This window comes from Lemur catta, chromosome 1 (genome assembly GCF_020740605.2).
Source record: "Lemur catta isolate mLemCat1 chromosome 1, mLemCat1.pri, whole genome shotgun sequence".
Taxonomy (NCBI): Eukaryota; Metazoa; Chordata; class Mammalia; order Primates; family Lemuridae; genus Lemur; species Lemur catta.
This window is the reverse complement of record NC_059128.1, coordinates 52,923,039-52,950,030: the sequence shown is the minus strand read 5'-3', so window position 1 is coordinate 52,950,030 and position 26,992 is coordinate 52,923,039. Positions and strand designations below refer to the sequence as shown.

Here is a 26,992-nt window from a genome sequence, read left to right as displayed (position 1 = left end):
TCCTGGGCTCAAGCAATCCTACTGCCTCAGCCTCCCGAGTAACTGGACAGGCATGCGCCACCATGCCCGGCTAATTTTTTCTATATATATTTTTAGTTGGCCAGATAATTTCTTTCTATTTTTAGTAGAGACAGGGGTCTCGCTCTTGCTCAGGCTGGTCTCGAACTCCTGACCTCAAGCAATCCACCCACCTCAGCCTCCCAGAGTGCTAGGATTACAGGCGTGAGCCACCACACCCGGCCTTGTATCCATTTTTTAAGAACAAAAAATTTCCCAAAAGTCCTTCACACTTCCCCTATTTGTCTCATTAACCAAGATTTCACCGCCTGGGACTAAAGAATCACCCTATTCAACAGCACAAGGCAGCCATACAGAGTTAAGACCAAAACAAAAATGGAGCTTTGTTAGCAAGGAAGGAAGAGAGAAATGGCTGATGGGTAGGCAAATGAGTGTCTGACCCACTTACTTGAACTATCACCTTTCTCACACACTCAATTTCTATATACTGCACCTATTTTGTTTATTTTGAAGACCCTTATTTTGTTCCACTTTGATCTACTTCTGTGTCATTAGCTATTCCTGGGTCATTATGACTCTTTAATTGCTAAGCTTTATATTAAATTTTTATATTAGGTATAATCTTTCCTAAATTTATTTTTTCAAATCTAAACATTAGCATTACTGTCACGTATCACGTAACAAAGGGGATATATTCTGAGAAATGTGTCACTAGGCAATTTTGACATTGTGCAAACATCATCAAGCATACTTACACAAACTTAGATGGTATAGCCTATTGCTCCTAGGCTACAAACCTATACAGCTTGTTACTGTACTGAATACTATAGGCAACTGTAATGCAATGGTAAGTATTTCTGTATCTAAACATAGAAAAGGCACAGTAAAAATCTGGTATTATAATCTATGGGACCGCTGTTATATATGTGGTCCATTGTTGATTGAAACATCATTAAGTGGAATATAACTATAGTTTAATAAATTAATCTGAGTTAAACAGATTATTTTTGTAACACCACACCTTTCAATGAAAGGACAGTGGTAAGCCTCTAACTTAACTGAGTCTTCTTTTATGTCCTAAAGTAAATTTTTAGTTTTAATTTCGGTTTTTATTATAATTTTTGGCTTACTATAGGAAGTCTATCTTCTTAATCAGCCATTTTTATGGCAGAGAACCCAGTGAAACATCTTGTTTGGTGTGCCAATCACTCCCTTCTGCAGAGTTCCCTATCCAACAAATATATCTGAAACGGTAATAATTAATTGGGAAACAAAGTACAGTTTTAATAATCAAAGTGCTGATACTCCAATATGCAAAGTTCTAACAAAAGCTGGACTGGAGATACCTGCTTATGCCACATAATTTAAGTACGTAAGATAAAGTAAGTGGAAGAGGTGGTTAAGAGAAAGACACTAGATGAGCAACAACCCCAAACCTCTAAGATATGGTCCAATGCTTGTAGACGTGGCTAATCCAATTATCTGTCCTTGTGGAAGAATAAATAAGGGAATAAAGATAAAGATGTAAGTCCTGGTGAAGAGAAGCTGAACATGAAGACTACAACAAAAATAAGCATATAAATTCCTTCCCAACACACCTAATATTCTTTGGCCCTGCAGTCACTGAAATCACATTTAAACTAATGTATATTTTATTTAAATTATATCAATGGAGTTCTTGAGGACTGAAATCTATTAAAGTGAAATTAAGTTTTTAAGCAATTTAGGCAATCATATGTATTTACACACATATACACATATGTATATATGAAATCCTTATACAGGCATAAATTCTCTTAACAAAAATAAATTACAAGCAATAAAATAAAAATTAAGCTTAATCTTAGTGTATTGTTTGCTTTCTTAAATAACTAAAACAAATTCACACTTTACCAAAATTTGTTCATTCTTAACACAAATGATTCTGTTGGTGTATACTTTTCTTTATGCTAATTCAACAAACCCTGAGCTTTGCTTCTCCACCTGGGGTTACATACACATCACTCTAACCAAATAAAAATATTTAAAATAATGCTACATCTTGGTGTCTGGTTATTTGAAATCAGATTTTCATTTTAAATAGTTTCAGTAAAGTGTATGTCATGGCAGAATGTTCCTTTATCTGCTTTGAGTTGGTCTGTGTCGAGTTGATAAAATACACTCTTACTCCCATACAAACGTCCAACATTGTAATTAAATAATTGCTACTTAAAATACTTTATACAGGAATAATTTATCTCTTTACACTGCTGAAGCCTTCCATTTCAGTATGTTCTACAGCTTCTGTATCATCACCTGAAATTTGCCTGAAGAGAAAACATAAAAATCATTCTTTGATTTTAGGTACACAGAAAACAAGCCTAAACACCAATTTTCTATTCTATTAGGAAGTAGTTTTAATCAAGACAGTTGCTATGTCAAACAACTTTTCACACTCTACACAATCTTCAATAAAGTCAATTCCATTTTTATGGGATGATTATCCGGTTTGTGAGTAGGTACCTTTGTTTCTCTTAGTGATTCCAACCTTTTGTATACAGTACTTCATTACTAATATCACTGTGAATGGAAAGGAAATACACTGAAGCTCAAGTCAATTTTTTTCGTGGCTGGTAGTTCTGGTGTAAAGATCTTTAGGGAGGTGTTTAGTGTTAAAAGATTAGTTGGTTTTACTTAGCTTTACATAATAGATATATTCTAAACAGCTGTTTAAAAATAACATTTATAATACTATAGGGAGATTTGTTATTTTAAGAGAATACTGCAGAACATTTCCTTTTAAAGTTAAGAATTGGCCAGACATGGTGGCTCACACTGAGGCGGGAGGATCGCTTGAGCTCAGGAGTTCAAGACCAGTCTGAGCAAGAACAAGAGCGAAACCCCGTCTCTACTAAAAACAGAAAAACTTAGCTGGGCGTGGTGGTGAGCGCCTGTAGTCCCAGCTACTCAGGAGACTGAGGCAAGAGAATAGCTTGAGCTCAGGAGTTTGAGGTTGCTGTGAGCTGGGCTGACGCCATGGCATTCTAGCCCAGGCAACAGAGTGAGACTCTGTCTCAAAAGAAAAAAAATGTTAAGAATCATCCCTCAAATTGTCTTATATATTTGGATTTCTTTCCATGTCAGTTGGGTAATGTGCTGACGTTGTAACAAAGCTTGAGGTAGGCACATCTCACATATGCTCATGAAAACCCAATAATCACACGTATGAAAGAAAAAAGGACCAAATTTGGACTGTGCAGATTTTTCTAAACCATTGTACATTATTAATTCAAAAATTACTGAATAGGAATATAGTATGCCGCATATTGCTACTTTAAATTTTAAACTGATAAAACTAAAATGAAACAGTTTCAGTATTTGTAATTTCCTCTAAGTTAAAAAAAAGAAACAACCAACAGCCGAAAAAAAAATTACCAAAAACATTAGTAAGAAATGTGAATTCAACTTACAGGCAGGCATTGAAGACACTTCAGCTGTTACAATACTTTTTATCCCCAAGTTTGATAAGCCACCTCTGATTAAGCCACATGTAAATGCTAAATACTAAAAGGGGAAAAAAATGTAAAAAATAGTAAGGATTTACTAAAATAGTAAAGCTACTGACAAATAAGGCATTTAGTTAAGTCATGCTATCAATAAATCATTGCTGCTTAAAAAAAGAGTTGTGGAAGAACTGTTCAAATTACTGAAAAATACAATTGTTGGAAGGTTTCCCAGCTCCTTGGCAACTAAAACATGGACACATGTCTTAAGCTCAGACAATTTAAGTACTCCAGTCCAGGACTATGAATCTAGAGTGAATGACAAAAACAAGCTGGAAACAGATCAGAATTAGTTCTGGATCCAGCAAAGGTAGTTTGTGTCTACTGTTCATGCTGCTCACAGGATTCTAACTAGACTCTCCCTATGGAGTGGCTTTGGCTCTTTTACTGGCTGCTTTAACACTCCCTGGTTCTTGCCTGTTTTCTGAGCCTATCAATTCTATAAACTAACCAGCAACATTCCATTCAACCAGAGTTGATTTCTACTATCTACAACCAAGAAGCTTGACTTATTCAAGACTTACAGCCTGCCACAACAAATAATTATCATCCAGTTCAAAATATTGACAGTACAGATGCTGAGAAACTTTGTAATATAAAAACAAAGAGAGAGGCCGGGCGCGGTGGCTCACGCCTGTAATCCTAGCACTCTGGGAGGCCGAGGCGGGTGGATCGCTCGAGGTCAGGAGTTCGAGACCAGCCTGAGCGAGACCCCATCTCTACTAAAAATAGAAATAAAAAAATTATCTGGACAACTAAAAATGTATATAGAAAAAATTGGCCGGGCATGGTGGCGCATGCCTGTAGTCCCAGCTACTTGGGAGGCTGAGGCAGGAGGATCCCTTAAGCCCAGGAGTTTGAGGTTGCTGTGAGCTAGGCCGACACTATGGCACTCACTCTAGCCCGGGCAACAAAGTGAGACTCTGTCTCAAAAAAAAAAAAAAACAAAAAAACAAAAACAGAGAGAATAGGATTGAGCTATAGCAGGGAAAATCATGATAAGAATGGAATTAAAAAATTAATAATCCAAGGAATTTTTATTATCTATCTAAATTTCTATATTGCATGTTCAATAACACTACATATCTGTGAATAATATAAAATATTGTTATTTTAAAATTAATATACATAAATGGGTACCATGAAGTAATTAAATCTGAGGCATGAAATCTTTAAGAAAGAGATCTTAAAGATTATCTCAAGAGTTCTTAATCTGGTAATTTGTGACCCCCATGAAAATAAAAACGATGTATATGTGCTTATTTAAGGGGAATGGTGTTCCAATTCTCAAAGATGTCTATAACCCCAAAATAGTTAAAAATCAGGGCTGGGTGCAGTGGCTCACTCCTGTAACTCTAGGTGGGAAGATCAATTTGAGACCAGGAGCTTGAAACCAGGCTAAACAACATGAGACCCCGTCTGTATTAAAAAAAAAAGAAAAAAAAAAACCAGAAAAAAAAAGAAAAATTAGGCGGGTATGGTAGTGTGTGCCTGTTAAGTACCAGCTACTCAAGAGGCTGAGCCAGGATGATCGCTTGAGCCCAGGAGTTTGAAGATGCAGTGAGCTATGATCGTACCACTGCACTCTAGCCCAGGCAACACAGCAAGATACTGTCTCAAAAAAAAAGAAAAAAAAAAGTCAGACCAGGCAGAGTAGTTCATGCTTGTACACTTAGAATCCCAGTACTATGGGAAGCCAAGGCAGGAGGACTGTTTGAGGCCAGGAGTTCAAGACCAACCTGGGCAACAACAAGACCCCATCTCTACATAAGTAAAAATAAACTAGCCGGGCATGGTGTTATGCACCTGTAGTCCCAGCTCCTCAGGAGGCTGAGCCAGCAGGATCACTTAAGCCCAGGAGTTTGAGACTGCACTGAGCTACGATAGTGCCACTGCACTCCAGCCTGGGTGACAAAGTGAGATCTCATCTCTACAGAAAAAAAAAAATTAAAAAAATCACTGAACTGGTCCAACTTACTCTTTTTCTGTTGTTGTTGTTAAGATGGAGTCTCTCTCTGTTGCCCGGACCAGAGTGCCATGGCATCAGCCTAGCTCACAGCAACCTCAAACTCCTGGCCTCCAGCCATCCTCCTGCCTCAGCCTCCCAAGGAGCTGGGACTACAGGCATACGTCACCATGCCAGGCTAATTTTTCTATTTTTAGTAGAGATGGGGTCTCACTCTTGCTCAGGCTGGTCTCGAACTCTTGACCTCAAGTGATCCTCCAGCCTTGGCCTCCCAGAGTGCTAGGATTACAGGCTTGAGCCACCGTGCCTGCCCCCAACTTACTCTTTTCACAATTGAAAAAACTAAGATTCCCAAAAAGTTAAATGAGAACCAGAAATATTAAAATAAGTTAGGAAAAAAGAGAAAATATACATATCAATCATAAAAAAATGTAATTAGAGCCTGGTCACCCCAAAAATACAGACAATAAGCAATCTTTAATCAGTGAAATTATGAAAAGAAAGTATCGTATCCATTTTTTGGCTCAGTTTATTGACATCTTATAGCTGTAATAATAATCATTTAGTAAGTACCTCCTATGAGCTAAGCACCCTGTTAAGTACTTTAAATACATTTAAGTATCAAGACAATCTTATAATAATACAGGTATGATTGTACTCTTTTTATTAATGAGGATCTGAATTTAAGAGAGCTTTGTGGAAGGTATAAAAAAAAATAAATAAAAAATAAAAAGAATTAATGAGGAAACTAAGGTCCAGAGGGGTTATATAACTTACTAAATATCACACACAAATCTATAAATTATAGAGCTCGGCTTAAAATCTAGAATTAATTGGTCTATGATTTTCCACTATACCTATACTGCCTTTCTGTTAGATAATTTAGGTCTGGACAAATTTTTACAGACAAATGGCAGCTTATATAATACTTGCCCAGATATTTTAATCACTTCAAGGAACCTTTACATTAAAACTAGTCAGCTTTCTTTGATACATCTACTTATTCATTAATTCCTACATAAGATTAAAAAACAAAAACTATACGAAACCCAGAAACACTTAACACAAAACATGTAGTCTTAGAAACAAATGTTAATAACATATTTTTTAAAATGTTCTAATCTGCTAAAGGAGATTATAAACTCTGAGGTGAATAATTTTGCATAGCTAACATCAGTTTTATAAGTTTGAGTATCTTTACTGATGTATCTATGCTATCTATATTCAACAATCTACCATAAATCTACATTTCACTGGAATTTAGTTATAGTATTTAATTAGTCACTATAAGCCTACTAAGCTTACAGTTTAGTATAAGTTATTATAACATGAACATCTGTCTTCTATGTCATAGAAAACTCTTTAAATACAAAAGAACAACTTTAAAACATATTTTTAATTCAAGAGTCTATTATGATTGGCATTGTACTTTTCCCTGTAGTTCTACTCTTAATAGAAAACCCCAACCTTCTATTCCATTAAATACCTTAGATGCATGTTCTAAATATTGTTTTCCTGCAGACATTTGAGTAAGCAGACGAAATTTGTTGTCTTGAAGTACATAGATGCCCTATTCCAAAAAATAGAAAAAACATCAAAAGGCAATGTAGTCTATAGTTCTTAAAATTACCTTATTGCTACAAAACAACGTAAAAGTTTTTTAAAGTTATTAAAATTCTCCTTTCCATTTGTTAAATTTTCTTCAAATGAAAGAGGTTTGCAATGTTCAAACTTTAGAGTTGTGAGTTCAGTATTTCATAACATTAATATTTACTGAATTTTTTTTTAAGAGACAGGGTCTCATTCTATCACCCAGATTGGAGACCAGTGGCACGGTCACAGCTCACTGTACCCTCCAACTCCAGGGTTCAAGCAATCCTCCCGCTTCAGCCTCCGAAGTAGCTGGGACTACAGGTGCATGCCACCACCCCCAGCTAATTTTTTTCATTTTTTTTGTAGAGAGAGGGACGTGCTGTGTTGCCCAGGCTGGTCTCAAACTCCTGGCTTCAAGCAGTCCTCCTGCTTCAGCTTCTCAAACTGCTGGGATTATGGGTGTGAGCCACTGCAGCCAGCCATTTACTGAATGTTCTTTTTTTTTTAAATTTTTATTTTCCTTCTTTCTTTTTTACCCCAGGAATGAAAAATAAACCTAAAACTGAACATTCTTTACACTTTACAAAGATTCATAAGACACAGTCTCTATCCTTAAATTACTTACGTTCTATGGCAAAAAAATCATTAATACATGCCCACGTGAAATTAGCTGTTATATATAATTAAATCATGTCTAGAAAGTCAATAATCAGAGTCACTTTTTATCATTACCATTTCAAATAATTCCAAGCTACAGTTGATATTGTTATATGAAACAAATAAATTCTATTGGTAGTATCAGAAACATTATAAATATTTTAATTTTTTACTTAATCAAAATGCCAAACCTGGCCAGGTGAGGTGGCTCATGCCTATAATCCTAACACTATGGGAGGCCAAGGAGGGGGTACTGCTTAAAACCAGTAGTTCAAGACTAAACTGAGCAACATAGTGAGACTCTGTTTCTACAAAAAAAAATAGAATAATCAGCAGGGTGCGGTGGTACACACCTGTAATCCCAGCTACTTGGGAAGCTGGGGCAGGAGGCTGCTTGAGCCCTAGTGTTTGAAGATGCAGTGACCTATGATAACGCCACTGCACTCTAGCCCAGGCAACAAAATGAGACCCTGCGCCCACCCCCACCCAAAAATGTCAAATCCACTCTAAGTATTTCCTCGAGGTTTATAAAATAAAATCAATCTATTTAAATGCATAGTTTTTAAAATCAATCTATTTAAAAACATAGTTTTCTATGCAATCTACTAATTTTCTAGTAACAAAATATTAGAATACAGAATAACATCAATAATAAATAATGCAAGTTATTTAAGAGTAAAATATGCATTATAAATTTATTAGACCTTAGAAATTAAAGACATAAATATGATAGATTTGTGGTTCTGCATATTAAGACAACTAAATAATAATAAATAAGGAACCAAATTCTGAAACCTATATCATTCTGACATTTACTACTTCTTAAAATTTAACATAACTTATATAATTGGAGAAAAGGAACAGCTATCATTACTGATAACTGTCCTTTTGTCTTTATTCACTTTACCCTAACAGAGAAAAAAACTAATGACTTATTAATAACATAAAAGAAACATTCCAAATTCAACCAGAAATTATTTTAAGTTTTAAATAAGTAAATCACTAAAATGGGACATTCATACTAAGTTAAAGGACTTAAAAGAAAGGCCTTAATTTATCTAAATACCTGATGATTTGTCCTTAGATTGTCGATCTGTTTCTTGAATACTGTAGTCCAAAAATCTTTACAAATGAACTTCATGATATCTAACTCATCCTTAAATCTTGCAGTATCTTTTGTAAACCTAAAAAGATTAACTAGAAGTAATATAACATTTTTCTCCCAAGAAAGCAAGAGGGGCAAACTATTAACTAATTTCCAAATGCTAAAACACCGAACATTCATTGACAGTCATAAAGTGGCAAGCACCAAGCAAAGTAGATCCTATGTCAATGAATTCACATTTTGTTATATGATGGGGCCTAAAATTAGTCTAATAGTATATTAGCCTAACAGCATAGCCAAAATTTTAGGTACAATTCATTCTAGCACATTAAAAAAAAACGCTGAGCATGATCATTATATTGTTATATAAAATATAATCAGAATTCAACTACACAGATAGTAAGATGGAAAAATAAAAAAGAATTAATCTATTGTAAGCTATAGTTCTGCTAAAAAAAATTGATCTATAATACAGATTGAAAGATACATGCACAAACATAGACCCTAAGGCATTTTCATCCTTAGGCACCTAAACAAATTTCTATTCAGGTAAAAGAACCTACTAGGCCTTAAGTAGGAAATGCAACACAATTTTGGATAGTTGTTTCAATATACCAACATTTTCAGGAAAAAAATCTAAAATATATATTTTCTTCAAATATTAAAACATAAAATTTGAATAACTGAGTTAAAATTGCATTGGACCTAAAAAGAATTTTAATCTGTGAATTAAAGAGAAGAATTAAAATTTGGATCTAAAGTTTTATGCAAAACTTTTGAAATGGATCATCTTTGTTCATAACCTACCTGGAAGAAAATTTTCAAATCCATACTGCTCACCTTTCTATCAATCCTTGTCCCACTCGAAACCCCATGTTTTCCAGCTTAGTAATACATCGTCCATTTTCCTATTTAAAAAAATAATAGTTTTGAATACTTTTAGAATGGTGAGATGCTAGTATTCAAAACTAGTTTTAAAATATTAGCTAAAAATTTTAATGTCAGTATTTATACTTATTTAACTGCAACATTTTAAGAAAAAGTGAATTATAAGATATCCTTGCATTTTCTTAGCATTAATCATTTTCATAGGGCAATAAGATAAACTATTGCTTATTATTACTGTTTGGAAATACCATCTTCCTGGTTACTCTCCCTCTTGCCTTTTTCCCTATTTTCAATCATTCTTTTCTCCTAGGTTATAAAATCTGCCTTACTTCTCCTCATTCATTCCCTTTGTGCTGTCACTAAGTTCTATTGTTCCTTGCTTCAAAATGTATCTTAAGAGTCATTCACCAGGTTTTCCAGTTCTCAATGTGTCGTAGTTGGTGACCATCCTATGTCTTTTGATTGCTTTGCTCTTCCTTCGACAATCTCATCTACTAATGTTTTTTTTTTGAAACAGGGTCTCCTCAGTCCCCCAGGGTAGAGTACAGTGGCATGATCATAGCTCACTGCAACCTTAAATTTCTGGCGTAGTGATCCTCCTGGCTCAGTCTTCCAAGTAGCCAGGTCTACAACATGAGCCACCACGCTAGGCTAATTTTTTTTAGGCTTTGTAGAGACAGGGTCTTGCTATGTTGCCCAGGCTGGTCTCAAACTTTTGGCCTCACATGATCCTCCTGCCTCAGCATCCCAAAGTACGAGGGTTACAAGCATGAGTCATGGAAGAGACCAGCCTAATCTTAAGGCTTTAAATACTACCTCTATGTTGACCACTTCCAAATCCTATAGAGGACCAACCTATGGATTCCCCTATACAATCCAGACCCATACCTCTCCAGCCTCAACCTTCTACTCTCTTAAGACTCACTCTGTTCCAGCTGCACTCATCTCTTTTTTGTCCCTTAAACATGCCAGGTATGCTCCAATCTTGTGGTTTTTGCATCAGCAGTTCTTCTACAATACAGCTCCACGAAGGCTGGGATTTTTGTATATTTTGAAGTCTGTCTGTCTCCCATTAAGAAGTAAACCATAGGCCTCATTATTTGCTGAATTTTCTTCAGGGAACCATGCACTCCACTTATAGTTCTGTCACTACTAAAACTAGTACAGACTTTATTGGACATAGCCATCTAGAGGTCCCACAGAACCCTCAAACTAGGAATATTCAAAATAATATTATCTTAATGTCCTCAGCCTGCTCTGCCTCCAAAATTCCCTAACTTCATTAATGGTACCACCAGCCAACTAGTTACCCCAGCCAGAAAAGTTCTATTTTCTTCACCCCTTTGCCCTCAAGCTCTCCACACACACTGTAGTCCTGTGAATCCTATCTTTTACATGCTTTTCAAAACCTATATTCTCGGCCCAGGCATGGTGGCTCACACCTGTAATCCTAGGACTCTGGGAGGCCGAGGCGGGAGGATTATTTGAGCTCAGGAGTTCAAGACCAGCCTGAGCAAGAGCAAGACCCCATCTCTACTGAAAAAATATACAAAGAAATTAGCTGGACAACTAAAAATATATATAGAAAAAATTAGCCGGGCATGGTGGCGCACGCCTGTAGTCCCAGCTACTCGGGAGGCTGAGGCAAAAGGACTGCTTGAGCCCAGGAGTTTGAGGTTGCTGTGAGCTAGGCTGACGCCATGGCACTCTAGCCCGGACAACAGAGTGAGACTCTGTCTCAAAAAAAAAAAAAAAAAGTAAAAGGGGTGCGTTGTTAATTGTTCTTTGGGGGAAAGGGAAGACCAACTTTGCATAAACAGAAAACACTGTTGATAATGATGATAATGATGACAAAGTCAATGTAACTTGAAAAAAATCTGTTGTAGATGGATCTGAATAAGAATTTGTTTCATTTCCAATAATCTTCCTGATGTGTCTTCCTGATGAAATCTTCAGATGTATTCTGCCTATCCTTCCTGTAGTTTGCAAACTAAACTGGTGGCATCTTTTCTTAGATGTCCTGCAGGTACTTCAAAAGTTCAACCTGCCTCAAAATAATTCATTGTCTGCATCTCCTTATCTCTTTCTTCTCCTTCCCTTTCCCGATTAATGGCAGCACCATCCAACCCAGCTGTTAAGCTAAAAACCTGGGGATAATTTTCAACTGCCATTCTTATTCTTAACCAACGCCTATAGATTCCACCTCCCACCACTCAAAATGCTCTCTCCTCTTGTCACTATCCCTTAGTTCAGTTCTTCATAATCTCCTACAATGACTCTTGCAATAATAGATCTTCTAACTACAAGGATCTTTCCTCTCTAGCCCAAACACTGGACTGTCTTTATAAAATGCAAATGGGCCACATCATTCCCTTCCTAAAAATTCCTCCCTTCAAAAGATTTAAATTCGGCCGGGTGCAGTGGCTCACGCCTGTAATCCTAGCACTCTGGGAGGCCGAGGCAGCCTGATCGCTCGAGGTCAGGAGTTCGAGACCAGCCTGAGCAAGAGCGAGACCCCGTCTCTACTAAAAATAGAAAGAAATTATCTGGCCAACTAAAAAATATATATAGAAAAAATTAGCCGGGCATGGTGGCACATGCCTGTAGTCCCAGCTACTCGGGAGGCTGAGGCAGTAGGATTGCTTAAGCCCAGGAGTTTGAGGTTGCTGTGAGCTAGGCTGACGCCAGGGCACTCACTCTAGCCTGGGCAACAAAGGGAGACTCTGTCTCAAAAAAAAAAAAAAAAAAAAAAGATTTAAATTCTTTAACACATTCACTGCCACACTAGAAAAAAAATTTTCCTTGGGGCCACAGCGCTTTATTACAAAAATAGGATAAAAACTTTGAAAACAAAATGATCCTTTCTAATGTAATGAAAAATCTGTTATTAACTTTTATTCACTTAATTCATGTTTTTAGAATTGAATTGTCAATATTAATTGTAACAACAAGAACATCAAGGAAGATTTTCATGAACCAACTGCAAGATTTTGCCCAGGTTTTGCTTCCCAAGGCCCAGGGCTCAAAACTAGCCTGAGTTAAATACAACTCATAAGGCAGTTATTGTGTTAATCACACAAGGCTCTTTCTAACTTCAGCTCTCAATTCTCACTCTCCACCCATTCAATCTAGTTACAATGAAATAATTAAGCATATTTAAATCCACCGCTTTCATACCACTATGCCTTTCCCACCCCCACTCTCCACCCCTCTTTATCAACAGCATTACAGAAAGGACTCTTGACTTGAGCATGACTTTGGAATATCTAATTTCCAAAATCTGTTTCTACTCCAAGATTCTATAGCTAATTACCAATACTTAATTTTAACTATTCATTAAGTCCCCATTTACCTAGCACAGTGTCAGACCCACAATACAAGCTGAATAAATGTTTTCTTAAAGAATCAACGAGTGAATGAGGACTCCCACATATGAGAAGTAACCTCCACGAGGATGGGGCCATTGTTTCATTCACTACTACAACCCCAGCACCTAGAACTAGCTCTGACATAAGAAGCACTAAATAAATGTTTTCTCAACTGTGTTGCCTAATTATCCGAACGTCTGCAACCTTTACTTTGACCTCAAACCTCATTAGGCTTAGGTCCTCGAGTTGTGTGGAGTTGTACTGGTTGGGGAAGGAGGGACAGGATTCTCAGGCTGGGACAGGTCTGTGCAGTGGACGGCTCGGAAGTGCTGGAGGTGCCAGCAAAATTAAGTAGGAGCCAAAATCCGCTCTGCAGTTAACTCTGCCGTGAATCATGGTAGGGACAACACTAAAAGTAAGAAAATCTGAGGTGTGCAGGCCACAAAGGTATGGGAACGGACAAAAAAGATTCAAATAGAAGATACGGAAGAGGAAAGGATGAAAGATGAAGTATCAAAGGAGTCAGCCGAGAGGTTCTTGGGTTTAGGATACCTGGAAGTGGACCAGTTTGTCTACACCTCGGGAGGTGCTGGGCGGCGATGGGAGAGGGATTGAAGGAAAGAACTGAAGGGAAACAAGGAGTGTCATCGCAAAAGAACCAAGGGCAGCACTCACCACCTCCCCCTGTTCCGCGGACTTGTACACTCCAGACACCATCTCGTTATGGAGAAGCAAAAACAACGCCTCGTCCGCCATTTCCTGTTTATTCTTCCAAGCTCTGTGTTTCGGCAACCGTTTGGGCCAGGCCTGGCGGTTCTGGCTGCCGCCCGGGCGACTTGGCCCGCGCCGCGGCTCCCGGAAGCCGCGGCCCAGTCTCTCGTTGCTAGGAGACCGAGGAATTCACACGGCTTCCCAGAGGCAGGTACGGGAATGAGTCCGGAATCCGGGAGAGCCCACCCCAAGGGCCACCAAGCCCTAGGGCCGAACGAGTCTGACAGCCGCAGGAACCAAACCCAGCCCGTGGAGACCCGAGCAGGCCCTGGGCGGGGGGCGAAGAAACAACTTCCGGTCCTCTCTACCCCGGCATTCCGCCAACTCTATGATCGCTGAGTTCCTCTCTCAGGCCGGGAGTGAACTAACTGCCCTCGCCCAGATATGAGGAAGATTCCTCTTCCGTGCCATCGGGGGCAGGGCTGTGGAGGGTAAAATAAGACGTAAGGATCTCCGACTGCCATCTCCGTGTTAATTAGCTGTAAAAGTTAGAAAAATTGACAAGAGTTTCTATTGGCTTCATCTAAAGCCTCCATTTCCTGCATATGTTCTTCACTATGAAAAGTTGTAGAAAAACTGAATAAATCAATTTTCAGACCGTAAGTTTTTGCTATATTGAGAAGTTATCCCAATCCATATTGGATTAAACCCGGATATGCAAAAAGATGTAAAGCCATTTTGGCTACCAAGAACTTTACGGGGAGCGAGGTGCAAGGGACAAGGGGGGTGGAGTAAGCAAAAAAATTCACGTGAACCACAAAATACAAACTCATCAGAGGATAGGTGAATGGAAAAATGCCAAAGAATTTAGAAAAGTGACGTCACTGTGGGATGCTATTCCTAAGAGTCTATGGTAGTTGTAAGACAACTCCTACAGAGGTGCAAATGCATATGCTAGACTCTGGCTTAAGCACATTGCTTACCCTGTGGTTCTTTTCTTGCTAATTTACAAAGCAGATTTTCTTTTCCAATTAAATTCATTGTTTCCCCCAAATTAATATATTGGGTTTTCTCAAGTTGTTAACAATAACCTTTCAACTCTTATATACCCTTTGACAGTAATTTAACATCATGTTCTGTAACTGTAATTATGGTAGGGATTTTTTTTACATGTTTGGATCAGTTTATTCCTTTATAAATATTTATATTCCTCATATAAATCAAGCATAAAATTTCCACCTAAGCCTTTTTTTTGGTGTCAGCCTACCTCACAGCAACCTCAAACTCCTGGGCTCAAGGGATCCTCCTCCCTCAGTCTCCTGAGTAGCTGGGACTACAGGCGCTCGCCACAACCTCCAGCTAATTTTTTGTTTCTATCTTTAGTTGTCTGGCTAATTTTTTCTATTTTTAGTAGAGATGGGTCTCGCTCTTGCTCCTGATCTCAAGGGATCATCTGGACTGGGCCTCCCAGAGTGCCAGTATTACAGGTGTGAGACACTGCGCCCAGCCCCACCTAGTATAATTTTGAAGAGTATTTGGCCACCATAATCTTAATTTTTCCAGCACTAAAATTTCCTATATATGAAATCACACCCTTTATGTCTAAATCACATTCTCACCCTCATTGTCACCATTAAGGAACAGGAGTCCGAGCCCACGACTGAGGTAAAAAAGTAAGCAATTGGCCAATTTACCAAGGTTGATTTCTCAAACCACAATAAAATGGGTTTTTTTAGTCTTGTAGAGGACAGAAAAGAAAGTAATATATATTGAGGACCTACTAAATATTGAACACAGAATCCCACTGATCCGTCTCCTTTTAAAGCACACTGTTAAATTGCGCAGGCCTAGGGAAGGAGGAATAGACCCTATTTTTTTGGTTAACTCTAAAAGCATTTTCACATGGAAACATTGTTACAATTGGTGGACAGGCTCTACCATCACCATACTTTCATGCCTCAGGCTCTACTTCCTGAGGTTGTACAGTGTTGTAATAAGACCAATGAGGCTACATATGGTCATAATCATAATTGTCAATCCTCAGCCTTATCACTCATCTCTACTTTTTCTTTTTTTTTTTAAATGTCTCTTTTTAAAATTATTGATTTGAGACTGGGATGGGTGTGGGGGGAGGGGTTTCACTATATCTCCCAGGCTGGTCTCCAACTCCTGGGCTGAAGGGATCCTCCAGCCTCAGCCTCCTCAATGACTGGGACTGCAGGTGAGAACCACCAGGCCCAGCTACTTTTTTTTTATAGCACGTCTCATTTTCTAACATGCTATGTAATTTATGTTTATGGTCTGTCTCCATACTTCCTCCTTCCAAGCTTCAGAGATCTTTACTGTACACTGATGTACCCAAGTGCCTAGAATAGCACCTGGCACATAGAAGGTGCTCAATAAATATTTGTTGAATTAAGAAATTATCTTTGCTCCTTCAGGAACCTCCAAACTCTACAAAAGCAGGAACCACAGCTACCTTGTTCTAGGGTTTATCTTCAGCAATACCATAGAAGCTTTAAAAGGTGGTTGGATGAATTAAAGTGGTAGCTTGAGTTTAACGGTACACCCACTAATGATTTGTCCAAAGAGGATGTCTGGCTGCGACTATTCATATTGTTTCCGTGGGGAAATGTTTTCTGAGCTACAATTTGTATAGGTATTACTGGAACAAGACCAGTTCCCACGTTGGCAGTGCAGGTAGAGCAGAGCCAGAAGCTGGACAACACACACTCCACTAACAATAGGGCTGCTCCCCTAGACTCAGTCTTAACCACTCTATGCCAGGTGAAGAGGCCAAGCCAACCACGCCTGCCCTGTCTCATCATTGCTTTCTTTCAACTACAGCCTTGCACAGGGTCTGAATCAGAGGCTGATTCTCAGTTGGTGAGACGAGGGACAGTTACATCATCTGCAATCTCAATTTTCCTATCAGTAAAAAGAGGCATTTTATCCAAGCTTTAGTTTGTGAGGAATAAGGCATATAAAGTGTTTCACACAGGGTCCTGGACAAAATCAGCCTCTAACATTTGTTAGCTGGTATGATTAATTTTTCCTATTCTTCATTCTTCCGCTTCCTTCTCCTCTAACCTAATCCAGGGAAGCATGCCTCTACTCCCTCTCTGGGCATGCGCACCAAAAGAATGGCCGCGCCCTCTCCTATTTAAATCATTAACTGAGGCGAGGGGAAGAAGGAAAAGTAGACTCGCCTACGCCCTAGCCTGATGTGATAAGGCGGTTAAAACGATATAAAGCACGTTACATTACAGTTTGAAAAGGTTGGAAAACTCCGCGCTCTCCTTGACAGAACTGCAGGCCCACGAGCCCACGTCTCCCAGGACTCAGGGACTCGCAAACCCGCCCCAACTCTGCGCTAGAAGCGGAGTCCGGCCACCCGCGGCTAACTGAGGAGGGAGGTGACTGCCTGGCCGACTTCTCATTGGCCCAGAGTCACAAAGGCCGCAGCTTCTCCCCCTTCCGGTCGCTGAGTGGTTGAGGCCGAAAAATAACGCTTATCGCCATTGGCTGAGCCCGGCTGTCAATCCTTTCGCGCCTCGCAGCGCGGCGCAGCGCGGCGCAGTCCGGAGCGGCCTGTGGAGCAGTCTCGAAGCCTTCCTCACGGAGAAGATGGCGGTCGCAGTGAGAACTTTGCAGGAGCAGCTAGAAAAGGCCAAAGAGAGCCTAAAGAACGTGGATGAGAATATTCGCAAGCTCACCGGGCGGGATCCGAATGACGTGAGGTAAGGGCCTGATGGGAACTGCGAGCTCTGAGGGGCAGCCCTCAAGTCGGGGGGAATTGGGAGTGGGGAGGGCGGCCGGCCCTGAGATGGCTGGAACATCGAGGCCTGTTCCCGGGGCGGCGGTAGGACCCTGACCTTGGTGAGGGGGTGAGGCTCTAGGCCTCCGCTGGGCTTCTGTGCTTGAGGAAAGAGAGAGGATGGTTTCCCGGCCTGTAAGAAGGCCCGAACTGCGGATTCCCGCCCTTGGCCCTGCAGGCCCGGAACTGCAGCACAAAGCCCCTTCCCGCTCCGGCGGCCACCCGGACACCCTCCCGGGACGCTGTCTGCCGCCTCTCGCCCGGGCTCCTGCCCACGTGCAGCTTCCTCCGCAATGGCAGGATCGGGATATGATCCAGTCTTCTTAATGTGTAGTGGCATCAAGGCAAATGTAATTTTTGTGGTAGTGGTCTTGGAAAAACGAGGAAGTTAAATGAAACGGTACTACCTGTCGTATTTCAGACACGTGGATTTGAAACTGTCTTTTTGGAACTTCCGTATTTCTCTTTATGATGTACCACATCTCTGAAAGTGTTTGGTGCCATTAGATGTGTCTGCATGTAATTTTCTACTGATTTGTAAATCTCTTACAGGCCCATCCAAGCCAGATTGCTGGCCCTTTCTGGTCCTGGTGGAGGTAGAGGACGTGGTAGTTTATTGCTGAGGTAAGATTTCTTTAGGACTTAATTCACGCTAAAAAAAAAAAAAAGCACCATTAGTGCTTTTTATATTAAATTAACATATTGCTTTGAACAAAATTAGCGATAGACCCAGTGACACAATGTTTGTTATCTTTGTTTAATGCTGTGATCGGCTAGTTTTCTGCAAATACAGTTACCCTAAAAAATTAGAAGTTGAATATATTAACTGTACCAGTTTTTAATAAATGTAATTTATTTTTGTAGTTTAGAAAAATACTATAAAAGCATTTTGGAGTGAATGTCCATTTAAGGTTACTTTAATTAGAAGGATTTTCAGAACTAATTCCCTTGCCAAATGGAAATACCATTTATCTTGTATTTCAAGTGCTTTATGTTGAACATTTTTAATTGCAGGCGTGGATTCTCAGATAGTGGAGGAGGACCCCCAGCCAAACAGAGAGACCTTGAAGGGGCAGTCAGTAGGTAGGTTAAAAAAAAAAAAAGGATTCCTAAAGGCATCTCTATTTTCTGAGGTAGTGCAGAAATATTTAATAAATACTGTTGAGTTGTATTAGAATTGAGTAGTAAACCACTTCCCTGCTAGTTCACTTGATATTTAACTAAACTGAAACAACCGGTATTCCTCAAAATCAGTTTTTCATTTATGATAACCCTAATGTTTTTTATTACTTCTTTTTTTTTTCCTATTTTTTATTTTTAGAGATGGGGTCTCACTATGTTGGCCAAGCTGGTCTTGAACTTCTGGCCTCAAGTGATCCTCCCACCTCAGCTTCCCAAAGTGCTGGCATTACAGGCGTGAGCGACCACACAAGCTTATGATAATTCAAACTTTATCAAAGTAAAGGTCAAGGGAGGAATAAAATCGGGGAAATTGTAAATTTATACCATTCTTTCTGTCTTATACTTGAAAAACTTGAGAAGCCTGAGAAATATTTAGATAATTTAGGCAGTCAAAGTTTGGTTAGAGCATTAGTTGACACATTTTATCCATTCACTGCTGGAGGAAAGAGTAAAATGAGATAAAGACTGATAGAAGCTTCTGGAAATGAGTCCTTGAAAAAGTACTGTCTTTGGTGTGCAGTTACATCAAATTCTGCAGCAGTTATTTAAATTACTTTTCCTATGACAGGCTGGGCGGGGAGCGTCGGACAAGAAGAGAATCACGCCAAGAAAGCGACCCAGAGGATGATGATGTCAAAAAGGTATTAAGATTAAAAGAACTTTATTTAGTGGATGAATATTTCACTTTACATTTAAAAGTATGCCACCCACGTACTACTTAAATTACTGAGATTTTCATTTCTTTTGTAGCCAGCGTTGCAGTCTTCAGTTGTAGCTACCTCCAAAGAGCGCACACGGAGAGACCTTATCCAGGATCAAAATATGGATGAAAAGGGAAAGCAAAGGTATCTTTAGTATCCTTCCAGGCAGGAAAAAATCCTGTGAAATAATGCAATTTTAAGAAAAACTAAAGGATAGTTTATGTGTCCTGTAGTATCTCTTGGGAAATGATGGGTTTAAAGGAAGTGGATCCTGCTGAAATTGAATTTTCCTTTTCTGTTTTTTAGGAACCGGCGAATATTTGGCTTGTTGATGGGTACCCTTCAAAAATTTAAACAAGAATCCACTGTCGCTACTGAAAGGGTATTTATGCAATTTTTGTTTTGCGTCATAATGTTTATTAAAATAGTAGATTTAGTGTTTTTTAAAAGAGCTTAAAAACAAGGCTAAAACAAAGCAAAGTAGAAACTTCAAATTGTCTTATTATGAACTGGTATTTTTTTGAAGTGATGTGAGTTGAGTGAACCTCTGTTACTGGGACAAAGTTCTCTGGTTTGTAACTCTTGAGAACCTGGGTTCTGGTCTAAGCTCAATAACAATCTCATTATGTGGTCTTGGGCAAGTCCCTTCATTTCTTTAGGCCTCAGAATGCTTTCTCTCAAACAAGTTGAACTCTGTGATCTTGCAAACAGTCCAATAATTGTAACTTTTAGGATTTATTTGTACACTTATTTAGCATCCAGAAGCAAAACCATAAACATTCCCTGCCCTCCACAGTTTTAACTGTGTCATCTTTCTAGAAGTTATTCTTTTATAAAATCTACAAAATTATGTCTGAGGGGTCAAACCCAGGTTATTGCTTCTGGGGAGAACTATAGTGGAATGGGGGAGATGATAATTCAATTATAGGAGATTAATAAATTTTAGCTTTCACATATCGACTTGAGAATATAAGAGGCTTAAAAGCATTTTAATGTTTGAAAAATAAATTGGTAGTTTTCTGAAATAAGAGAAGTATGATTATTTTTTTAGTTAGGACCTTTGTCAAATTCTTTGATTTGGAAAGAATCACTTTAAAGACAGTGCCCATCTTTTTAAGTTGACTGTTGAAAGTCTTACTTAAATGTTACGTTGGTATGGAGTGGTTGTTGATATTATGGTTAATGGCCTTGAAATTGAGATTTATGTCAAAAAGCTTCAGTCCCCATTTAATGAAAGACAAATTACAACCAGTACCAAGTGCTAAATGCTAACTTCAAATTAATATCCTGAATTGAAAATGTGAAACATATATGCGAATACCTGTATGTAATAAAATTGTAATGTTTCACATAATCAAGATGTGTAATAACTTTAAAATTAGACTAAACTCCAATATACCTTGATGATCTTTTATCTGTTTTAACACATAAGCATTAAAGCATGTTACTTACTTTTAGCAAAAGAGGCGCCAGGAAATTGAGCAAAAACTTGAAGTTCAGGCAGAAGAAGAGAGAAAGCAGGTTGAAAATGAGAGGAGAGAGCTGTTTGAAGAGAGGCGTGCTAAACAGACAGAACTGCGGCTTTTGGAACAGAAAGTTGAGCTTGCGCAGCTGGTGAGTATTTTAAAATCTGAAATTGGTAATCCTTAATGTTTACAAAAGCACTGACCTTTTACCTTTTCTTTAGCAAGAAGAATGGAATGAGCATAATGCCAAGATAATTAAATATATAAGAACTAAGACAAAGCCCCATTTGTTCTATATTCCTGGAAGGATGTGTCCTGCTACCCAAAAACTAATAGAAGAGTCACAGAGAAAAATGAATGGTAAGTACATGAAGGGGTGCATGAAATTTTCTTAATGCATGAGGTAATATATTCATATATACACATTTGTTTGTTTCCTAAAATACTTGTGATTTAATGGTTAGTTTGTTGGGTTTCCTTGGGGTTTTGTTTTGGTATTTTGTTTTAAATAATCTTAGATGGTGAGGAGTTTGGAGTACAGGAATAGTTACTTCATGATGAGTTTCACCTGAAACTTATTTGCTTCTGTATTTCTTAGGCATTTGTTTAAGATTATTTCTTTTTCCTTGATATTCTTAGTAACCAGATAAAGTGAATGAACGTTGTTACGGTTCTTAGAGGGAAGACACATGGAAGAATAGACACTGTTAATATGATGATTAGATATTTTCCTGTCCTTGGTATCAAAAAAATTAATCTATGATTTGATGCCATAAACTGGTTCTGTTTTAAATAAGTTTTGTTATTTTTCATCCAGCATGAAGATTGATCTGTTTTTTTGTCAGTTAGATAATGTCTACTTTTGCCTGCCACTAATTTTTTAGTATGCAGGTCTCCAGTGGATATTTTGCCAGTTTGTGATTACTTATTTGCCGAAATCAGTCTTTTGTCATCATTGCTTTACAAAAAGATATTTTTTAGATGAAGCTTTGTGACAGTTTGACCAGGTGTAAAATTGTGATTTGGATTTTCTTAATCATAGTACATTTTACACATGTAAATTTTTATTCTTTAGCTTTATTTGAAGGTAGACGCCTCGAATTTGCAGAACAAATAAATAAAATGGAGGCTAGGCCTAGAAGACAATCAATGAAGGAAAAAGAGCATCAGGTGGTGCGTAATGAAGAACAGAAGGCGGAGCAAGAAGAGGGTAAGGTGGCTCAGCGAGAGGAAGAGTTGGAGGAGACAGGTAATCAGCACAATGATGTAGAAATAGAGGAAGCAGGAGAGGAAGAGGAAAAGGAAGTAGGTATTGTTCATAGTGATGCAGAGAAAGAACAGGAGGAGGAGGAACAAAAGCAGGAAATGGAGGTTAAGATGGAGGAGGAAACTGAGGTCAGGGAAAGTGAAAAGCAACAGGATAGTCAGCCTGAAGAAGTTATGGATGTGTTAGAGATGGTTGAGAATGTGCAAAACGTAATTGTTGAACAGGAGGCGATGGAAACTAATCAAGTTGAAAGTATAGAACCTTCAGAAAATGAAACTAGCAAAGAATTGGAGCCAGAGATGGAATTTGAAATTGAGCCAGATAAAGAATGTAAATCTCTGTCTCCTGGGAAAGATAATGTTAGTGCTCTAGACATGGAAAAGGAGTCTGAGGAAAAAGAAGAAAAAGAATCTGAGCCCCAACCTGAGCCTGTGGCTCAGCCTCAGCCTCAACCTCAACCTCAGTCTCAGCCCCAGGCTCAGCCCCAGCCTCAATCTCAGTCCCATCCTCCATCTCAGTCCCAGTCCCAGCCAGTACTCCAGTCCCAGCTTCCCTCTCAGCCTGAGGCTTTGCCATTAGCTGTTTTACAGCCACCACCCCAGGTGATTCAGGAGCAAGGGCATTTACTACCTGAGAGGAAAGAGTTTACTGTAGAGTCTGTAAAACTCACTGAGGTGCCAGTAGAGCCGGTCTTGACAGTACATGCAGAAAGCAAGAGCAAAACCAAAACTAGGAGCAGAAGTAGAGGTCGAGCTAGAAATAAAACAAGCAAGAGCAGAAGTCGAAGCAGTAGCAGTAGTACTTCTAGTAGCAGTTCTACCAGTAGTAGCAGTGGAAGCAGTTCCAGTAGTGGCAGTAGTAGCAGTCGAAGTACTTCCAGTAGTAGTTCCAGTACAAGTGGCAGCAGCAGCAGAGACAGTAGCAGCAGCACCAGTAGTAGTAGTGAGAGTAGAAGTCGGAGCAGAGGCCGGGGACATAATAGAGACAGAAAGCACAGAAGGAGCGTGGATCGGAAGAGAAGGGATACTTCAGGACTAGAAAGAAGTCACAAATCTTCAAAAGGTGGTGGTAGTAGTAGAGATACAAAAGGATCAAAGGATAAGAATTCTCGGTCCGACAGAAAGAGGTCTATATCAGAGAGTAGTCGATCAGGCAAAAGATCTTCAAGAAGTGAAAGAGACCGAAAATCAGACAGGAAAGACAAAAGGCGTTAATGGAAGAAGCCAGGCTTTCTTAGCCTATTCTTTGCAGCAGAAGATTTCTTGATGAGTAAAAGGATTACCTTTCCTTGTAAGGAGGATGCTGCCTTAAGAATTGCATGTTGTAAAAAATCTTTTTGGAAAATACAGACTGTTTGTTTACCAGACATTCTTGTACTTTTTGCATAATTTTGTAAGAGTTATTTATCAAAATTATGTGAGGTTCCAAAATATGTAAAAATAATAATAATAAAAAAAGATTAACATCCCTTGTCATCTTTTTTAAATATCCTATACTCTTCAGTAAGAATCTGTATATTTTAATAGGCAAATCTTTAAGTCTGTTCCCTTCTAATTCTGTATCATACATTGCTTTTGTAGAAATAAATGTGCATTTCTTTCATTTTTGGGATGTCCTTGTTGACGCTTGTATAATAAGTATTCTCTTGATATTTTCAGCTTTTATCACTAGATACCGAACATGATTAGAATGTTTTTGAAGGTTTCCTCACTTTAATTTGCCTTAGGCAATTATTTTGAGTTGTCAGAGTCAGATCTTTGCAGCTTTGAGGGGGAACAGTTCTCTTTAAAAATCATTTACTAATCTCCTTTGTTATTTTAACCTAAGCATTTTCCCTGTTTCTCATATTTAAACCATATATTTGGTAGATAACGTTAACAGTATGATCTGGTTGTCATTTTCTTCCTGATTATGGGAGCATCATTTTTTTGTCTTCTTGGTTACTTGGGTGATACAGCATATACATCTGTTAAAGAAAATCTAGGGGAGGGAGGTAGAAAAGTATCTTCTAAACTTGGTTTTTGAGTTTGTGGTCTTGTCTTAACTTTTGTGTTGGCTCTAACTGAAACATGCCATATGTGTTTTCAACAATTTTGTTTAAGGAAGTATTGTGTGAAAGTTTACCAAAATGAAGGAAGTTCATCTAGACTTTAATATGTAAGCAAGATAACACACAAGTGTACCAAGTGATTATTAACTGTTGTTTTATAAATTTGTATGAACTTGGAGTATCTGTTGCCCATTACCTGTGCAAATAAATGTGGCTTAGACTTGTGTGACTGCTTAAGACTAGTACTTGTATTAACTTTTTGATGCTTTATACAAAAGAGCACTTAAATTGCAAATGGCCTTTTATGAGTTTATAATTTAACATTATAGCTTTAGGCTTGACTTTGTATATTCATTATGCCTTCCCTTGACAAGTAAATGGTTACGGTGAAAATGTGAACAAGCATTTCCAGTTAGTTTTTGTATCAATACAACTCATTTGTGTAACTAAGTGAATGTGTTAAAATAGCTCTTCAAAACTCCTGGCTGGTCCAACAGTAGTAGTAAGTTATTTTAATTGATTGTTCACAGTCAGTTACAGATTGAACTCCTTTTTCTACTCTTTCCTCTTCTGACTACTGCACCTGACTAGTGGGAAAACATTTTTCTTAGAGTAATTATTAAAACAATAAATGAACACAACTTCCTCAGTGTGCAGAGCTGTCTGCATCCCTGAGCTAGTTGTTCCACCAAGAGTAGCTTCATCAAACAACTTGTGGTACTCTCCAGCAAAATGTTAGTTCCCTTTGTGCCATGACAGGGAAAAGGCCCATATCATAAATTTAACCTGATTTAAAAAACACATTATTTGAAAACAGTTGTATGCACTGAGATCTTTTATGAATTTATTTTGAGACAGAATCTTTGTTGCCTGGGCTAGAGTGCTGTGGCATTAGCCTAGCTCACAGCAACCTCAACCTCAAACTCCTGGGCTCAAGCAGTTCTACCTCAGCCTCCCAAGAAGCTGGGAATACAGGCACTGGCCACCACACCCGCCGAATTTTTTCTATTTTTAGTAGAGACCGGGTCTCACTCCCTCAGTTTGGCCTCAAACTCCTGAGCTCAAGGGATCCTCCCCCGTCGGCTTTCCAGAGTGCTAGAATTATAGGCGTGAGCCACCTTGCCTGGCACTGCACTAAGATCTTTTGTGCAAATTTTGTTCATTCATTTTTACCTGGATAATTTAAACAGTTTTCTTTATAGAAAAGATACTTGTTTTGGCTTAAAGCTCTTTGGGGGATGGGACAGGGGTCTAGGTGTAGGTACGGGGGTGGGGGGAGAGGAATAATTTCCAGTTACTTCAGTTAAGCTCTACTGATTGTAGTATATAGAAGGAATTTTAATAACCTTTTTTCCCCCCCAGGACAGGGTCTCACTGTATTGCCTTGGCTAAAGTCCAGTGGTGTCACCATAGCTCACTACAACCTCAAATTCTTGGGCTCAGGAGATCCTCCTGCCTCAGCCTCCTGAGTAGCTAGGACTATAGGTATGTACCACCATGCTTGGCTAATTTTTCTATTTTTTTGTAGAAACAGGATTTTGTTACTGAGGCTGATTTTGAACTTCTGGCCTCAGGCAATCCTTATGCCTGGGCTTCTCAGAGTGAGCCTCTGAGCCCAGCCTAATAACTTTGATTTTAATAACATTTTTAAGTGGTATGCGTTTCTAAGTTAATTGGTTAATTTTTCAAATTAAGTTTTTGTATTTTTTTATGTTTCCAATTGATGTTTTATCCTTAGACCTGAATTTTATGGAACTTAGGTTTGGACAACCATGGAATTGTTTACTTACAAAGACACGAGGAATGAGTTAGAATGTAAAAGTAGGGACAGTTTTCCAGGGGAAGAAGACATTCAGGAGTCTTCTTTTTAGAGATGACAATTAGTGTTTATGGAAAATTTAGGAGCTAAAGGCGGGGATAGGGCTAGTAACTAAAGACTGACATCATTTTGGAGCTCTGTTAATTAGCAAACACATCTAAAGGACTGTTTAGGAAATCACTAGTTTACTCCGAGATTAGAAGGTTTGGACAACCACCGGAGGTAGAAGATAGTTTGATCTTTAATGAGCTATAATGCCAATCTAGGTCCTTTCTACACACCATGGAACTTTTTGGTAACTATCCACATGATTACTCAGGTAATTTGGTCTAAGCAAAACCCACCAAAGCAATGTCTTGACATAAAAGCAAAGTGGGTTGTGATTACATGGACCAATGCTATTGTAAGTCATCAAGATATTTTGGGCTTAAAGAATTTAAACATGAAACTTGTTTTGGTTTTTTTTTTTTTTTTTTTTTAAGAGACAAAGGTCTTGAGCCTGGCCTTTTTGGGTTTTTTTTAATGGCTAATGCTTAGATTATTATTTTTTTTTTTTGGTCTTTTTTTTTTTTAGGGCTAATCAAGTATGAATTTTTTAAAAAAAATTCTGAAATCAGACTAATGAACAAGTCTTACCCATTTTCCCTTTTTGAGATAATGCCATTAAAGCACTTAACTCAAAAAATATGTTAGCTGTTTATGTGGTTGGACACTACTACTCTAGTAAGTCAGTGGGGGAGACTGCAATTAGTAAAAAACCTGAGTTATCTGAGAATGTTTTCCTTATGCTTTCCTTTGTCTCACCTGACATGGTCTTTTCAAAAACAAAATAAGATACTCAG

At 38.5% G+C, this 26,992-nt stretch overlaps 2 protein-coding genes and 1 non-coding gene across 4 annotated transcripts; 1 reads left to right on the top strand and 2 right to left on the bottom strand.

The window, feature by feature from the left end:
- Window positions 1-1,652: 1,652 nt before the first annotated feature.
- Window positions 1,653-17,207, bottom strand: TRAPPC6B (trafficking protein particle complex subunit 6B). 2 transcript variants are annotated; one of them, XM_045568206.1, is made up of 7 exons: window positions 17,116-17,207; window positions 13,813-14,330; window positions 9,722-9,789; window positions 8,843-8,960; window positions 7,013-7,096; window positions 3,468-3,561; window positions 1,653-2,324 (listed from the first exon to the last, which is right to left on the bottom strand). In XM_045568206.1, exons 2-7 carry the CDS (start codon window positions 13,891-13,893, stop codon window positions 2,293-2,295), a joined length of 477 nt encoding a protein of 158 aa, XP_045424162.1. In that variant the 5' UTR covers window positions 13,894-14,330; window positions 17,116-17,207; the 3' UTR covers window positions 1,653-2,292. The 2 variants fall into 2 exon arrangements, with proteins under 2 accessions (XP_045424162.1, XP_045424168.1); XM_045568212.1 differs by having other exon boundaries at window positions 17,111-17,145.
- LOC123630952 lies at window positions 3,136-3,239 on the bottom strand. The gene has a single exon (XR_006732879.1). It is a non-coding gene; the product is annotated as a small nucleolar RNA U13 (small nucleolar RNA).
- A 166-nt stretch (window positions 17,208-17,373) lies between the features above and the next one.
- On the top strand, window positions 17,374-23,749 carry PNN (pinin, desmosome associated protein). Its single transcript, XM_045568193.1, has 9 exons — window positions 17,374-17,588; window positions 18,218-18,289; window positions 18,680-18,748; window positions 19,416-19,488; window positions 19,598-19,692; window positions 19,855-19,930; window positions 21,007-21,162; window positions 21,236-21,374; window positions 22,090-23,749. The coding sequence occupies exons 1-9, from the start codon at window positions 17,476-17,478 to the stop codon at window positions 23,493-23,495; spliced, it is 2,199 nt and encodes a 732-aa protein (XP_045424149.1). The 5' UTR covers window positions 17,374-17,475; the 3' UTR covers window positions 23,496-23,749.
- Window positions 23,750-26,992: the final 3,243 nt, after the last annotated feature.

Bases quoted from the DNA above. Each gene is read 5' to 3' on its own strand.
- TRAPPC6B (XM_045568206.1), bottom strand. From the start codon at position 13,893: ATGGCGGACGAGGCGTTGTTTTTGCTTCTCCATAACGAGATGGTGTCT. The intron at 7,097-8,842 runs GTATTTAGATAA...TTTTTGGAATAG, and splicing joins ATCTAAGGACAAATCATCAG to GGCATCTATGTACTTCAAGA. The intron at 2,325-3,467 runs GTAAGTTGAATT...TTTTCTCTTCAG, and splicing joins AGTGTCTTCAATGCCTGCCT to GCAAATTTCAGGTGATGATA.
- PNN (XM_045568193.1), top strand. From the start codon at position 17,476: ATGGCGGTCGCAGTGAGAACTTTGCAGGAGCAGCTAGAAAAGGCCAAA. The intron at 18,749-19,415 runs GTAGGTTAAAAA...TTCCTATGACAG, and splicing joins CTTGAAGGGGCAGTCAGTAG to GCTGGGCGGGGAGCGTCGGA. The intron at 19,931-21,006 runs GTATTTATGCAA...ACTTACTTTTAG, and splicing joins CCACTGTCGCTACTGAAAGG to CAAAAGAGGCGCCAGGAAAT.